The sequence below is a fragment of the Takifugu flavidus genome, chromosome 7 (genome assembly GCF_003711565.1).
Source record: "Takifugu flavidus isolate HTHZ2018 chromosome 7, ASM371156v2, whole genome shotgun sequence".
Lineage (NCBI taxonomy): Eukaryota > Metazoa > Chordata > Actinopteri > Tetraodontiformes > Tetraodontidae > Takifugu > Takifugu flavidus.
This window is the reverse complement of record NC_079526.1, coordinates 1900782-1915937: the sequence shown is the minus strand read 5'-3', so window position 1 is coordinate 1915937 and position 15156 is coordinate 1900782. Positions and strand designations below refer to the sequence as shown.

At 44.1% G+C, this 15156-nt stretch overlaps 1 protein-coding gene across 5 annotated transcripts in view; it reads left to right on the top strand.

Moving 5' to 3' along the window:
* szt2 (SZT2 subunit of KICSTOR complex) overlaps positions 1-15156 on the top strand; it is a 46605-nt gene that overhangs the window by 14255 nt on the left and 17194 nt on the right. For all 5 annotated transcript variants that reach the window (XM_057037453.1, XM_057037456.1, XM_057037454.1 and 2 more), the window contains 24 exons: positions 228-498; positions 604-763; positions 849-941; positions 1079-1157; positions 1256-1546; positions 1866-2001; positions 2256-2372; positions 2447-2516; positions 2866-3051; positions 3253-3480; positions 3721-3964; positions 4712-4786; positions 5094-5232; positions 5426-5543; positions 5905-6025; positions 7531-7683; positions 7805-7907; positions 8037-8151; positions 8564-8651; positions 9298-9416; positions 9549-9713; positions 10293-10377; positions 14624-14803; positions 14959-15150. In XM_057037453.1, the coding sequence (XP_056893433.1) occupies positions 228-498; positions 604-763; positions 849-941; positions 1079-1157; positions 1256-1546; positions 1866-2001; positions 2256-2372; positions 2447-2516; positions 2866-3051; positions 3253-3480; positions 3721-3964; positions 4712-4786; positions 5094-5232; positions 5426-5543; positions 5905-6025; positions 7531-7683; positions 7805-7907; positions 8037-8151; positions 8564-8651; positions 9298-9416; positions 9549-9713; positions 10293-10377; positions 14624-14803; positions 14959-15150 (3528 nt within the window). The remainder of the gene's footprint in view (positions 1-227; positions 499-603; positions 764-848; positions 942-1078; positions 1158-1255; positions 1547-1865; positions 2002-2255; positions 2373-2446; positions 2517-2865; positions 3052-3252; positions 3481-3720; positions 3965-4711; positions 4787-5093; positions 5233-5425; positions 5544-5904; positions 6026-7530; positions 7684-7804; positions 7908-8036; positions 8152-8563; positions 8652-9297; positions 9417-9548; positions 9714-10292; positions 10378-14623; positions 14804-14958; positions 15151-15156) is intronic.

Genomic DNA, 15156 nt, shown 5'->3' with positions numbered 1-15156 from the left:
GCTCAAATGAAAAGCTCTGTGTGGACCCATCTGGAGAGTGTTGACACATTTTCTCTAGGGCTATGTGAAGTTATAGACATCGTTTTACAAGTTCTGGGAAATAGTTCTACAAAACATGATTCACAAATCACATAATTCAAGCAAATAAACAGGCAGACTAGCTTGTAATATAAAGGAATAGAGTGCATAATGTATGTATGTATGTGTTCCCTGTGTGTGATGGTCAGGCGTGTACCGCAGCTTGCAGCAGTCTTGCAACATCAGTTCCCCAGATGTCCTGATGGCCTTGGACTACTGTGAAGAGTCCTTGCAAGAGATAGATGTCACCTCTTTCCTCAACACCCTCTGTGGACATATCAGGGTTTTCAGGGAACATGGTGGTGCTGCCCAGTGTAGCAGCGACTACCCCACTCCTTTCAAACGCTCTACCACCTTCGTAATTGAAGACAGTGAGGAGGAGAAGCCTGAGGAGAGGCCTACCATCACCTCCTCATCCAGGTATTAATATGATATTGTGTGTGTGGTCATAGACCCATGAGGTGTGTATTGGCTGTCATCATTCTCATATCTGTCTGTGATTAAAGTTAATATTTCTGGCTCTAGTGTTGAAATGGAGGACACGAGTGAAGAATCTGGAAAGAAGCCTTTTGACTCAGTTGGGGATCAGGAGACCAAGACATCAAAGCATTTAGACTTCCCTCTGAAGCTGTTGCAGATACAGCCACAATGTGAGGTGTACCCAGACCTGCATAAAATAATCCAGGTAGGATCGTGGCTGGGGAAATGGCCCTGGGGGTAATCAAGATCCAATAGCACAATAAGTTGGGATCCTTGTGTTCCTTTGACAGGATAAGTTCACGGATGTCTTCTCACAGTACTTCAGACCGGTGCCATCTAATCCACATTACTACTTCTATTGCCCTTTGTCATCCAAAAAAGACGTGAGTCCACAATTTGTTTTGTTTTCCTCCATTCAGAAGATCCGAAATAAGATCTCTACATGGAAAATGAAATGGCGTAACATACACAGCAAAATTCAATGAAGCCAATGATCGTTCATACATCTTTGCCCTGGCAGGACGACTCAGAGGACGGTGAGATGAGCAGGAGGGCGACTGAGGAGATGCTAATGGAGGCAGAGCCGTCTACTGAGGATGGTGAGATATTTGAATCGATTTAAGAAATCAATCAGTTCGGTGTATTGGTTTTGCGTTTGACAACAAGCTGACTGGTGATGTTGATGTCTTGTGAGCAGAAAACCTGTCGAGCTGTGGCATCATGACGGAGAGCGACACAGACCTGGTGGTGGAGTACGAAGATCGCCAAGGGCCCTGCTCCCACATTGAGGGAGAAGACCGTTCTATGTCTGACTCCAACACGGTCAACCAGGACCAGGACTCCTTCAGCATCCTTGATGGGGATTCTCTGCTGGACGCTGAAGGTCCACAAATGGACTTGCCTCCGCTCTTTGTTCATGTCACCTGTTCAGTCAATGTGAAAAGTTGCCATGGCTCCATGCCAGTACGAACCCTGCCTACCTGCCTCGGTAAGTCCTGCCCTGCCGTCATCACAGGAACACCTAAGACATTCATATCTCACCTATTTTGCCTATATTTTAATACGGGACTGGAAGGATTTGGACTTCACATCCATTATTCACCGCTTCCTCCCTCACAGCTGCTTTGTTTGGTTTTCACTGTATCTGTATTTAGTGGAAGGTGACCGTGAGTGTCCAGAAAGGCATCTATCAATAAACTGCATTATTACTGTTAGCATTATTAGTAGTAATAGTTGTAGTATTATACTGGATCCAGCCTATAAGCAAATGAAAACAGCAGTGCTTATTGTGGAGGTTGTTCTTGCAGGTGAGGTCATTTCCTGTTTGGAAAACGCTGCAGCATTACAGCGTTTGAATCTGAACGAGCTTTCGGTGACAATGGATCTGTTTGTCCTCACACTGCCTGTGGAGATTGAGGTCATGGCCGACTTTCACCATAACAGGTTAAAATGATCTCCCTATGCATCATTAAAAGATTTTTATTTCTTTTTTTATTTGAGTTGATGTTGGATAAAGTTTTGGGATCAAGAGGAAAAGGTGTGCCATCAGAGAAAACCATGAAAATTTTAATCTTTCATCCTTAATAAATGATATTTACCGTAATCAATACATAAATGTCAACAGCTCCATTTTTGTGTGAGGCCTAAATTTAAAGTGCAAGGTTGACGCTGAGCCCTGATGAGCTGTGTGTGTGCAGGTATACTTCAGAGAGTAGCATCTCGCTCAACCGCTCACCTGGACAACCCTCCTCCTACCGCTCTGATGAGGAGCTGATGGCAGTGTTGGACAGTATGAGAGGATCTGGTGCAGATGGGTAAACTTTGTTCACACATTTCTAAACTGTTCAGCTGCCATCGGCTTCACGGCACTTCTTTCTTCTGATATCAGGGTCTCTTGTGATCCCTTATCAAAACTTCCACTTCCGCACAAGTTGGCAATTCTGGCTACAATGGATGAGGTGAGTAGGCAGCATCTATGGAAATGTCAAATCACAGAAGAGACACAACATCTAAATGCATACAAAATATCATTATGTGAAGAAGAGAGCAAATAAATATGTGTGAAAGCCAACATCAAGGGGTTGAGCCCAAGATGTGGTGATGACATTATTGTGCTGAAGACAATGACACAAACTGTTGACCCAAATCCACATTTTGTGCCTGAGTTTATTTGAGCGATGAACTGTTTGAAAGGTCATCATTAACTTTTGCCCTGGAGCCCACACTCCTGTGTCCTTCAGGGCTGAAGGCTGTACACACACACACACACACACACACAGTAAGGATGATTTGCTGCCTGTCTTCAAGATCCGCTGGATGCTTGAAGACCAGATTGTTTCGGCGCTGCTTCACTCCGGGACTGTCTCCTCGGCAACACTGCAGAAAGTGGCTGCACATATCGTGCATTCGAGCGGCCGACCACACTGTCACTCTGAAGACGTCCCGCTGCAGTTTGTGTTTGGACCCGAGCAATCACTGGAGAAATTCAGAGAGGCATGAACACACACCCACACATTGGTAGTTTTACTGATGGACTGACCTGAGCATCATGGGGTCTTTTTGTCTGCTTGTGCAAGTGATAAATGTACATACGTGACAAGTAAATACTGTTTTTGATATATGTGACAGGTCAGATGTCAGTGATCCTTCAGTATTGCACATAAGCTGATTATTTTAATGTTTTGCATCCTGCAGGAGTTTCGCAGGATATCATTATGTGGCTATGTGCTGAATGCCGAACAGGACAACTTCTATTTCATGTCCCTGAGTAGACATCACCCCCAGAGGATCCAAGCCAGCAGGAGGCTGTCCAAACCTGCCACAGCCCTCCAAACAGCCGACCCCTGCAGCTCTGGAGGACGGGTAGAGGAGGCGATGCTGGAGAAGGAGGTGGAGTTTCAGCCACTGGAGGCAGATAGTGAGGTCAGACTAAAATATGTGTTGGTAATAATTCGTGTCCAAAGACACAAACACCTGTCTAAGTCTATAGTATGCTTGCTAATTTTAGCTTGTCTATTTTTTAATCTCTGTGACTGTTACAATAGTGAAAGTCCCTCAGAAGCACAGCTGCTGTTCCACAAGTTCTCTACAAACTTAGCCACATTTAGTCCAGCTTCCTCATTCTCTTATTTATCTTTAATCTTGACTTTTCTTCTTTTGCAGAGTGAAAACAAGATGTCTGCCACCACTGCTGCCGAAGCTCCTGGAGACACGTCTCCAGAAACCGGTGAGTCGGTCAGAGCTGTGAAGCCTGACGCAGATTCACTGAATTCGCTCGGCGCAGATGGGGACAAAGGTCAGGCCAGCAGTCCTCCGCTCCTCCCTGAACGCTGCACAGAGGCAGTTTCACCCCCCAAGACCCCAGTCAGTGCCAGCCTGGCTGAGTCCACACAGTCAGCCTCTCACAGTGAGTCAGGAACATAACTAATGAAAAACATGAATTGAACTCTCCTGAGGTGGTCCACTGATAATACCACATTTCCAAAGGTTTACCACTATTTAACTCTTTATACCAGTAGTGATATTATTGTAATTCACAGGTTTAGAGGAACATTTTAATAAACTTTCTAGTCTCTGTTGGACTCTGAATGAAAGTATGAAGTTGGGTAAATGAAAATGCTAAACTTTGATTCAGTTTCAGTAGACATGTGAGACAAACGATTTCCTAGATAAGAATTTGAGTTTTCTGCATGTTTTTGTGCGAGAATAACTCAATGTGTTAACTTTTGGATATGACCACAGTTGGTCAACACCAGAGAGATTGTGTGTTACTGGAGTATATGACAGGTGATGCACATGGAGAGACAGAGTTTAAATGCACTACTAAGAGTGAAATATTCACCAACTGTACAGTTTATGATATAGTAAAAGTATTTCAATTGATTAGACATGGTACATTTGCAATGTTTGGTAAATAAAAGTGTTTTTACTTACTTTTTTCTGTTAATGATTCTACTTCTGTTGCAACAACAGTCTAGTATATGGGAAAGACAAAAAAATACAATTAATATTTATCAAATTGTACATTATTTGGTACATTTGTTTTCACTGCCATTTCTATGTGAACACACATTTTTGATTTAGTTGTTTCTTGTGTTCAGGAAAAAACTGTATGATGTGTAAAATTTAAAAAAAATCCATTCTCCATCATCAGGCTGTGGCAAACTCAGACCCAGCAGAGTTCAAAGTGTCGTCTCCAGCCAAGGGAGCCTGGACTCGGATATGCAGGGTAAGTTCTGTGTGCAGGACGAGAGGTTTGGAAGTTTGATGATTGGCTAAAATGTGATGCTAATCACATCATACAGCCAGAAACTATAAGAGAGAATGAGTTGGGACTGTTGGTGATTCTAGCTATAAAGGCTCGGAAAAACTGTCCTTGACCAAAAGTTCCAAGATGTTCTAGTCATCGTACGATGTGCACACACTCAGTAGACTATACTGAGAAACAACAACTGGAAGAGCTCCACAAAGCTGCAGTGGGGTGAATCAAAAGCCTCCTCATGGAAGCGGATCTGACTTTTCTGCTTATGTTGAAGGTTATGATGGTGGCAGCAGTGAGTCGGAGTGTGAGAGTCCAACCTTAGATGAACAGGAGTGTCAGTCACCACTGATGCCTGAATTCTGGCTGATTGTTAAGATCCACCAGGACCGAGTCAAAGTCTACTCCCATTCCAGGTCAGGCATTCCACAGAAAATACTGTTCCAGTCTGTCACATGGAGCCACTGTTGAGGGCTCCAGAGGTTGTGTCAGACCTCTTCTTGGATTCTATTTTTGTTGATAACTTCTACATTTTCAAAACAGATATTGTTTAATCTGTCCAGAAAAGATTCAACGTTCACATTTATTGTGGTTGTTTGTGGTTCCCAGGTGCTTTACTGTTCAGGATATGGAGAAGAAAGACAACGATCAGGAGCTGCCAGAGTCTTTACAGTTGCACCAACTGGTGGTGAGGAAGATCGGTGAAATCTGCAGAATAGTGAATCAGGTAACCATTACGGTGCTCCACAAACTACAGTCCAAAACCATTTAAAAAGACAAGGCTCCCACTAAAAGGGAAGCAAACTACTGTCTCTGATAACACCGAAGAATAGGAGTTACACTTTAAAATAACACTTTTAGTGATAGGAGACATAAAAACCAGGAGGGGAAACTGGTGCTGCTAACTATAATATTGTGTAAACTAGTGACATTAATGTTGCTCAAAGTTCTTCAAACTCCCAATTTAGTTTACTTCAGTCATGATGTTGAAGTCAGTAACCAAAAGTTGTTTTTCATTCTTTCGATTGAGCTGAATGAACAAATGTTTGTGTGTTATTCCTTGTGTGCGTGCGTGTGTGTATGTGTAGCGTATGCTGCTGCAGGACCTCCACGATAGTCATGTGTGTAACTCTCTGCTGGTAGCTGAGAGTGAAGAGGACATCTGGAAAACGGAGTCAGTCTACAGGAAGAGACTCAACACCTCTGATGGTGAGCAGATACAGAAAAGCTGAAGTGACGAGCAGTCGTTCCGTAAACGTGCGCGGCTCCTAGCGTAGCGCGAGCACAGGGTGAATGTTGGGTGGTGTACAGACACAGTGGCAAGAAAAGTATGTGAACTTTTGGGAAGTTCATGATTTTCTAAATTCTTTGGTCATAAAATGTGGCCTGATCACAGTCCTAGGCTGCGGAAACACTAGAGGATTAACAGTGGAGGTGATGGAGGTTGGGCAAGTAATCACCAACAAGCCCACTCACTCTCGGGTGTGTTCCCAGTTAGACCAAGTATAGGTCTCAAACAATAAACACATAAAAGTGACTACTCTGATGTCGAGATGATGTCGTTTGTCGAGAACAGCCATAAAAATCTTTTGCTGGTGGGAAGAGTAAGCGAACCATTGGAATTAATTATTGTTTGAGTCCTCTGTGGCAGCAGTGACCTCAGCCAGGTGCTTCCTGTATCTGTGGATCAGACCTGCACGTGTTCAGGAGGAATTTCAGCTCATTCTTCCTGACACAGCTGCTTCACTCATTCTCAGGTGTTTAGCTCTCTTCAGGCCGTTCCTGAGCGTCTCTGTCGCTGAGGTCTGAGCAGTGAGTTGGCGCCTCCTAAAGGCGGAGTTTGTTCTTCTGTCTTTCTGCTCTTTTGGCTCTTTCCTCAGTGTGGGGAAGACTCTGAGCAGGCCCTGGTGCAGCAAAGCTGAGGTGCTGAGGTTTGCTCCACTCTGCTTCAGGGTTTGGATGATGGTTTCCTGAGGATAAGCAGCGACCTCTTCTGCCTGCGTAGTCTTAATCTCTTCTAAAGCCACTGTGGAGTGCTGATGTGCTCTTTTGCAGCAATGCTCTTCCCAGTTTTGTAATCTGTGTTGAGCTCTTAAAGTCATCTTGATTGGGGCCACTTGTTGGTAGCAGCGGTCCTAAAGTGTCTGCATTTGTTAGGTTTCTGGCCCAAATGCCTTTATAAAGTCACTTTCTACTTTCTTTTGGCAAGGCTCACATGTTTGTGTGCAGAGCAAGGTCAAAAGCTTTGAGTGTTTTTTTAATCAATTGAAGTGGCTCTGGTCCACCTCCAAACTTATTTTCTGAACAAGCCTCCAGGCAAACTAACACCTGACTGCTCTCAGCTTTAATGAGGTGATTAACATGGGTTTTGAGAGTTGTTTTTCAAGAAAGACATGAAAAATCTAGAATTTTAGGCACACCATATATTTGTTAATGTCTTTGACTAAGATGCCAATCAGACATTTGATGACAAATGCTGAAAACCATGAAATTCCTAAACTCCACCTATGTTCTCCTCCCGCTTTATGACAGTAAAGCCCAGAGAAAACTGTCCTCGTCGTAGTGTCATAGTTGGCTTCCATCCGTTGCCCCGATCAGTTGTTAATTAGTTTCCGAGTCTCCCAAAGGGGAGCCGCGTCAGAACACGTATGCGTCAGAGCATTGAGCCATTGAGTTGATTTCAGATCCTGCCGGTGGTTCCATGTGTTACACAGATTACAACACAGAAGAGAGTTACCAGGCCCGAGATTACCTGGCAGCCACCATGCAGTTCATGCCAGGACATTTCTCCTGTGATGTGGTGTGGAGCACAATCATCCATGTCCACCCTCGGCTCAAGATGGGACCCAACATGGGGGTATCCAGAGGTGAGAGACACCGCCTGGATCCTTCCTGATCTGTTTGAGGAAGGATGACTTTAAGTGATAAACAGAGTCTCAAAGGTACGACACACTACTCTGTGGCAACGTTGTGTTTTGTGTTCGGCAGCGATCCAGGCTCTCCGCTCCGTGCTCAACTCTTTCTCCGTGGTCAACAGGAAGAACATGTTTGTGTACCAGGAGCGTACCACTAAATCAGTCTTCTATCTCAGGTTGTTGCTTCTAATCGGGTTGAGTTTATCATCAACAGGATTGATTTTAAGACAGACAGAATCACTGCAGCCAATTGCAGAACATAACCGCGCTAGCTTTGACCTTTGACCTTTTGTGCATCCTTTCAGACTGTGTGAAACGTCACAAACAGGGAAGTATGCTGACATGGATGGAAATCTCAATATGGCTCGCTCTATTGGGCTCGCTAGGAGTCAGGAGCCCTTCATCTCAGATGATCTCATGGTCAGTGAGCAGTGGGTTCCCATTCACCTGCACCAGTGGCGTTCACCACTGCTTTGTTCCGTCACATGTCACCTTTGAACACGTTTAATCCGTGCCACGCTCCGAAGCTGTGGCCACATATGAGCCAGTTAGATGTCAACCAAATGATCTCAAGGACCATAATGATGATGCAGCGTGTGTTACTGGGTTTCTTTCCACAATAAATATGCACCCAAATTTGATGTTTTTAGCCATTCAATGGAACTTACGCTGATCATTTGTGATCTATTTTAGCAGTTTCTGTCTCATATATTGGACAGAAATATTTATTGTTTTTGGTGAGTTAAGGTGAACCCAGTTACAGACACCTGTTTCTGCAGCGCTGGTGTGTGAGACAGCTTCTGATGCCTGAATGTTCCGACTGAATTCTCAGGGCTCCAAATCTTCAATGGAAAACTCTCGGCCAGTTGGACAAGTAGACAAGCACATCTTGCTTCTGGTGCACGGAGTAGGAAACGCAGGTAAGAGTTAATAAATGTGAGACAGAACACGATGGTGCTGGAGGAACACATGGAAGGGATGATTGTATCATTTTTGTGGCAGAACTATTGTAGGTGGAGATCATCACTCATGAGGAGTCCTGACCACAGAGTCAAGCATTTCCTTTAGTTTACTGCCACAGGTTGGCCAAAGATTAATGAAAGGTTCAATGAGCCACGTTATTTTACAGTCATAGTCCTTATTTACAAAGTTGGAGCTTTTCATAAATCAGTAGTTTAAAATCAATACATGATTTGTTTACTCATTTAAAAGCTGTTAATGCATTTAAACTGTTTCACTGTCTCCCTGTAACTGTGTCACTCTGGTGTTATGACCTTGGATTGGTGGATGGCTGGCATGTATCCATCCATCCATCCATACACGCACAGTGTGCGACACCTCTTTCTCTCTTTATGACAAAAACAAACCTCCTAGAAGTTCTTTTGTATTAACAATTTACCGGACTCGTTGAAATGGCTCCCAGAAGTATCTCGTTATGTGCAGCGTAGGAGATGTCGTTTTATTGATTTGGTAGAAAAAAATATCGCCCAACCAGTGAGTAAATGAGTGAGACGCTCATTTGGTGTACTTGTGTTAGTGAAGTATCGATCTTCATCCTTTCAATAGGTCCAGAAATTACTGATGAGCTGGTCAAGGTGCTGCGTAAACGTCTGGACGAGACCACCTTGGACATAATCACAGTGATGCTGGTCAGAAACTGCAAGCTGACACCAGCTGATGTGGATGTAGGTTGACTATTATAAAGGACCTACACACAGATGTGTGAAGCACCTGTATACTACCACTACTCAGGGAAAAGCTGTCATGCTGTTGAAAATGACCTCACAAATATTCTCTACCTCACATTGTTTCTTCAGTTCATCCAGCCAGCAGGTTCTCCTGCCACTGAGGTGATGATGTTCAGCCTTCCTCACCACTGTTTCCCCTGCCTTCCTGCTGTTTCCCACTACCTCAGACAGAACCTCCTCATCTTTCTGCATGTGCCAAAGTACACAGACAGCAACACTGCACACCACTTCAAGGTAACATCTCCATAAATCTGGAGCAGGTCAGGAAGCAGAATGTCACTCTTTTCACCTGCTTGCTTGAGCCTTGGGCCTCCCTCTAAGCAGCTAGTTTGAGGGTTAACCAGGTCATTTGTTTGCTGGGGTTTTGCAGTAGCTCACATGGTCGTCTGTGCATGTTAATGTTGACTTTGTCGTTTTTGGTCTCCAAATTTCTCCTAACTATTCCCTCTCAGGACTTCGGGATGCACCATATTTCCCTTTTAGGGTGAAATAATGTTGTTCCTCAAAAGAATGGGAAGTTCTTACGTAGGTGTACTGGACAACGATTGTTACACAGGGAAAAATAGGGTTATAGCAAGCTAAACAGCCAGTGGGTTAATTCCTTCATGTTCATTGAGTTGATTGAATTACAATAATTGTAATTCAATTAACACACTGGCTGTGATGACGTGCCTTTTGGTGTCATAAGTGACGATTTGGTTTTTAAAATGTGTTATTCAAGCAACTTAGGTGACAGTAGCAGGGCCTGAAACAGTCGTTGGACATGGCGGAGTCAGGACCGTCTGAAATGACCACAATTTCCTCTGTCCACAGCCCTTCTTCCACCTGAGCAGTGACGTGGCCGATGGTGACATCTACCTCTACAATAAACCTGGGGGTCAGGGAACAGGAGGCAAAGGTAGTCCTGTCCCGTCCCGTCCTGTCCTGTCCCGTCCCGTCCCGTCCCGTCCCGTCCCGTCCCGTCCTGTCCTGTCCTGTCCTGTCCTGTCCTGTCCGTCCCGTCCTGTCCTGTCCCGTCCTGTCCTGTCCTGTCCTGTCCTGTCCTGTCCTGTCTCTCTGTCTGTTTCTCTGTCTCTGTTTTTGTGAAGAGCAATGCTGCAGATGAGTTCTTAATTCTTAATGAACTTGTGAGAATTCCAGTGGCTCTGTGGATCAGCCTCTTATATATCTGCACGATGAAGAGCAGCTATGAGCAATGCTCAGTGGATTCTTGTCTCAACAGTGCAAAAATATTGCAAAGATTAAAAACAGATAAAAGCTAATCGAAACTGTGATTTCAAATGTTGTGTTCATGAAAGAGCATTGAGAGCTTATTTCTGCAGCTTGTGAGTCCGACTCAGCCCTGATGGATAATTTATTCATGCTAAACCTGTGTGGGCTCCTGACGGCCCACTTAAAAGATCAAACCAGGAACAAAGCTGTGTGAGCGTTCAGGTGTTGATGCTCAGTCAAAGATCAAACATGTGTTGTCCTTCGCTTTAGCACTTAGGCAGGACTCCAATGTGGAGGTTCTAACGGTTATTCTCCAACTTTGTACCAAAAATCAGTCCAGGTAGGAAAAGATTTTAATATAATCAGGCAGAATTGGGTCAAAACTCCCAGCAACATAATCCAAAAATGAGATAATCCAAAGAAGACAAGTGGAACGCTGGGCTCTTTTACCAGAGGCAGTCGGGCACAGAAGAGAAGGAGGCTTGGGTCAGGAGGGGGGCAACCAGAACCAGATGAGACACGGGGGGGGTTGTCAGGTTGAGAAAGTGAGGACGAGACAGCAACACAACTGAGAACCAATAAAACACCCACAACAGAAAGAGCTGAACACGTTCTACATCTTCGAACAGATGACTGCATATCTGTGAAAGCTAAAGTACGGTAGATGCTTTACAACAGTGGTTTCAGTGACATGGAAAGAGTTGGTCATCCTGGTCCAAATAACTGCTGAAGCCAACAGTTGAGCGAGATGAAACCGTCTCCAAAAGGTCCCAACAATCAGCAGCCCTGGGTTCCTCTCAGCAGCTGTCTAGAACCTTGAAGATGAAAATGATGGACGTCCACCGCAGGAGAAGACTGTAAGAAGACAGACCTTCACAAATAGGAGCTTCATGGAAGAGTCACTAGAAGAAAACCTCTCCTGCATCTTCACCACCACATCTTTCATCAAAAGTTTGCTAAAGAAGATCCAGACAAGCCTGAAGCATTTAGGAATCAAGTCCAGTCTCCTGACCTAAACCTCATTAGACATCTGAGGACAGACCTGAGAGGAGCAGACGGCCCAGGAACCTGACAGAACTGAAGACTTTGGTGAGGAAGAATGGAGCAAAATCCCTCCAACAAGACCTGAAAGACTCTTGGCTGCTACAGAAGCCTTTATAATACTGGCCACAAGGGGCGCTGCTTGGCACCAACAGGGGGCGCTGCTGCGCACCGACTATGCTGGGGGCAACATTTCTACCTGTTGCTGTATTAACCAATTATCTGTTATGAATAGCTTAAAATAGTGTATAGAAAAACGATTGCCATGATCATCTCACAAATATTATATCAATAGTTTTGATGAAATGGACATTAGTCATCTAAAACACAGGCTTCCTCTGGAGACATGAACATAACCCTCAAGATGGGTTAGACCGGAGCGGGAGCCTCAAGGCTCCACTAAGAGATGCAGTTCTGCATTAATCTCCTTTACATTGGAGTAAACAGATCGACAAGTCTGCTTCAGAGTTAAAACACAACAGCTCCGCGCTGGTTCATCTTTTCTGTATTTTCTTTTAAATTGACTTCTTTAAAATGGTGAATGTGGTGACTGGATTCATCAGCTTGCTTCTTGCTCTAGAATTTGCAACATCTCCTCAACTACTTTGGAATATTTGAGAATCAGACAGCTGCAGCAGAAAATACTGCAGTTATGGAATGTTTCCTGATCTGCTGCTGTCTGAACTTCATCTCTTATCTGATGCAGTCCCATCTGTCTAATGTTTGCTACAACTACCAGCATGATTTTAAAGAACTCTTTGCTTTCAGGAACCGTGTTGAGGGTAAGATGAGATGAACCCTTCTCCAGCGTCTTTTTATTTCTTGTCTGTGTGGATTCAGAAGGACACCCACTGATAAATAGATTTATCACACATAAAATGAACTATTCAAAGGCTTTATTTGTTTTGCTCTTGCTGATGATGTGGGCAAGTGCCTCAACTGCCGGCTCATCAGGCCACAAAAAGGAACAAAACGGTTTCTGAACTCTGGAATCAAACCCGTCCTTACAATTGCTGACCCGAAGAGCTGACCAGTTTTTGAATGGTGGGTAGTTGGCTCTGTAGTAGCTGCTGCATCCAAGCTTAGCAATACTACTGCTTAGCTAAATAAAGATAAATAAAGGCTTCAGTACATCACTCTGTTTTATTACTCTATTACTGTTGCTTGTAGTAGCAGTACTAGTAGTAGCAGCAGCAGCTGCAGTAGTTGAACGTGACTCCAGATCCCTTGTTATTCGTTATCTTGGGTTATCAGGTCAAACTATGAGTTTGGGTTTTTATAAATGATACTTTTCAGCTCAACTGAGGCTAAAATGAAAATCTTCCTCTCAATGTGAAAAGGAAAAGTCCTGCAGAGGTTTTCTGGAAAAAGAGCTATTGATACAACCGTTGTGCTCTTCTCTGGGTGTCCCTATTGTTGACCCAGGTACCATGAGGGAGCTGGTTCAGCAACTCTTCAATCCTTCTCAGTTTAAAGGTACCACTTTCCTTCTGACCTCATAGAGACGAGGACAGCTGCTGGTGGCTGCTCTGCTCTGGTCCAAGCCCCTTTGATCTGATGGCTTTTTAGGTTTTTCATTCATTAAAGAATCCATTAATGTGGTATAATTTAATTTTTTATTATTGTTGTTATTATTTGTAGTTCTTCAAATCCTTTTGATGAAGAGTGTTTGGACACATTTGCCTGTTGAACATGGATGTCCGGCGTGCACGGGGCTGTTTGTTGGTGTTTGAGTTGGTCTTTCTTTACTCCCTGTGTGAATGAGCCTTGCTGTTGTTGCTGCTGCTGCTCTGCTGCTGCTGTTGTTGCTGCTGTAGCTGCTGCTGCTCTTCTGCTACTGTTGTTGTTGCTGCTCTGTTGCTGCTGTTGTAGCTGCTGCTGCCTCAGGAAAGGTGCAGTCATTCAAGATGTCCCTGTGTCCAAATGTGAAATAATTATAAGCTGTACCAACATTTCAAGGTCTTATTGAGGATCACGTTTCTGTTGTGGCCCGTCAACCAAGCTGCTGATACGAACAGATTTATCTTTCTCTCTCAGTGTTTTATCTCATTTGAAACAAATGCATCTTTTGCATTTTTATTGTGTTCAAGTTGATGGACGTGTACTTGAAACTCCCTGATCTTGTTTATTTTCTATATCTTTTTGGGTTTTAATTGTTTGGTTACGGAGCTGCAGCCGCTGATGATGGAGCCCTAATGTGAATTAAATAAAATCTCCTCCAGCTAATCTAGTGCTGGGAGCACATTTATGAAGCCATAGCTGCATCTTGTATGTTTAATAGTCTTCTAGATAAGCTGGTAGAAGCTAATGAGTGTGTTGGACTGAAGGCCTTTTCACTGGTGGCGTCAGTGCTGCTGCTCTCACTCAGCTGCTTTCTACAGAACCCTTCAGCGTGGCTGAGTCCAGCATGGTTATCATTCTCTTCATCACTCTCTCTTTCTCTTGCTCTCCCTTTTATCAGCTTTTGATCAACGTGTCATTTCCTGCGACTGACCAGTGATTACAATACAGTATTACAATGATGACGCAGACAGAAGCACCGTGTTCGGTTCTTCTTCTTCTTTAAGAGAACTTCCTCTTGACAGGAGGAGGAATGTAAACCAGAACATACAGATTGTACAGTTCTTCACAGTACTGTTCAGCATTCTTTAAATGGTGGCCCATAAATATAGTTAGAGTTGGACTTCATGAAATAAGATAGTTGGTGTGAGTGTTGAGTCTTAACTGCAGAATGTTCTTATTATGGCACGAAGTAATGAAGCTGAGTCGACCTGTGAACAGATGAGTTTCATGTCTGAAGGTTTCACCAAGTTAGAAATGACTGACTTTGGTCTTGGAGGTTCGTCAGAGTATTTAGGTCTTGATGTTAGCATATTTCTCCATTCTCCCAGGTATCGCATGCATTGCTCTGTCATTTGTGGACCCCCATGGATGTCCTCTTCAGGGTCCAGCCCAGGATTACACTGACGTGCAGAGGTCAGAGATCTGTACCTCCCTCTTTCATCCACACCAGTTTGATGAGTTGACCAGTGTGAGTAAAGTCGACTCCATCAGCAGCAGCTCAGCCGCAGGTAAACACAACTGCTCAACCTCTTCTGCTAAACATCATAGGCTCGTAGCTTCGTTTTGTTGACTAGCATTGCTTTTGTGTACCAGTAGGTGATTTTTATGAGTCAGCGTCTTGGCTTCGTTCTCATTTAACAATAAAAACTCAAAGTTTCTGCAGAGTCCAAGCTCTTTGTGCGGTTTGACATCTGGGAACAAGGCAACGTCAGCTCCCTGCAGCTAAGTGACAAACTACAGGGGGCGCTGCGGCACGCTCTGTGTGACGTTTTAATGGAAATAAAGGTCCTACCAAATCCTTTGTGCGTGGGTGGAACGCGCCTAGCAACAAGACCCCCACCAGAAGAAGCTAAAGGTGAGT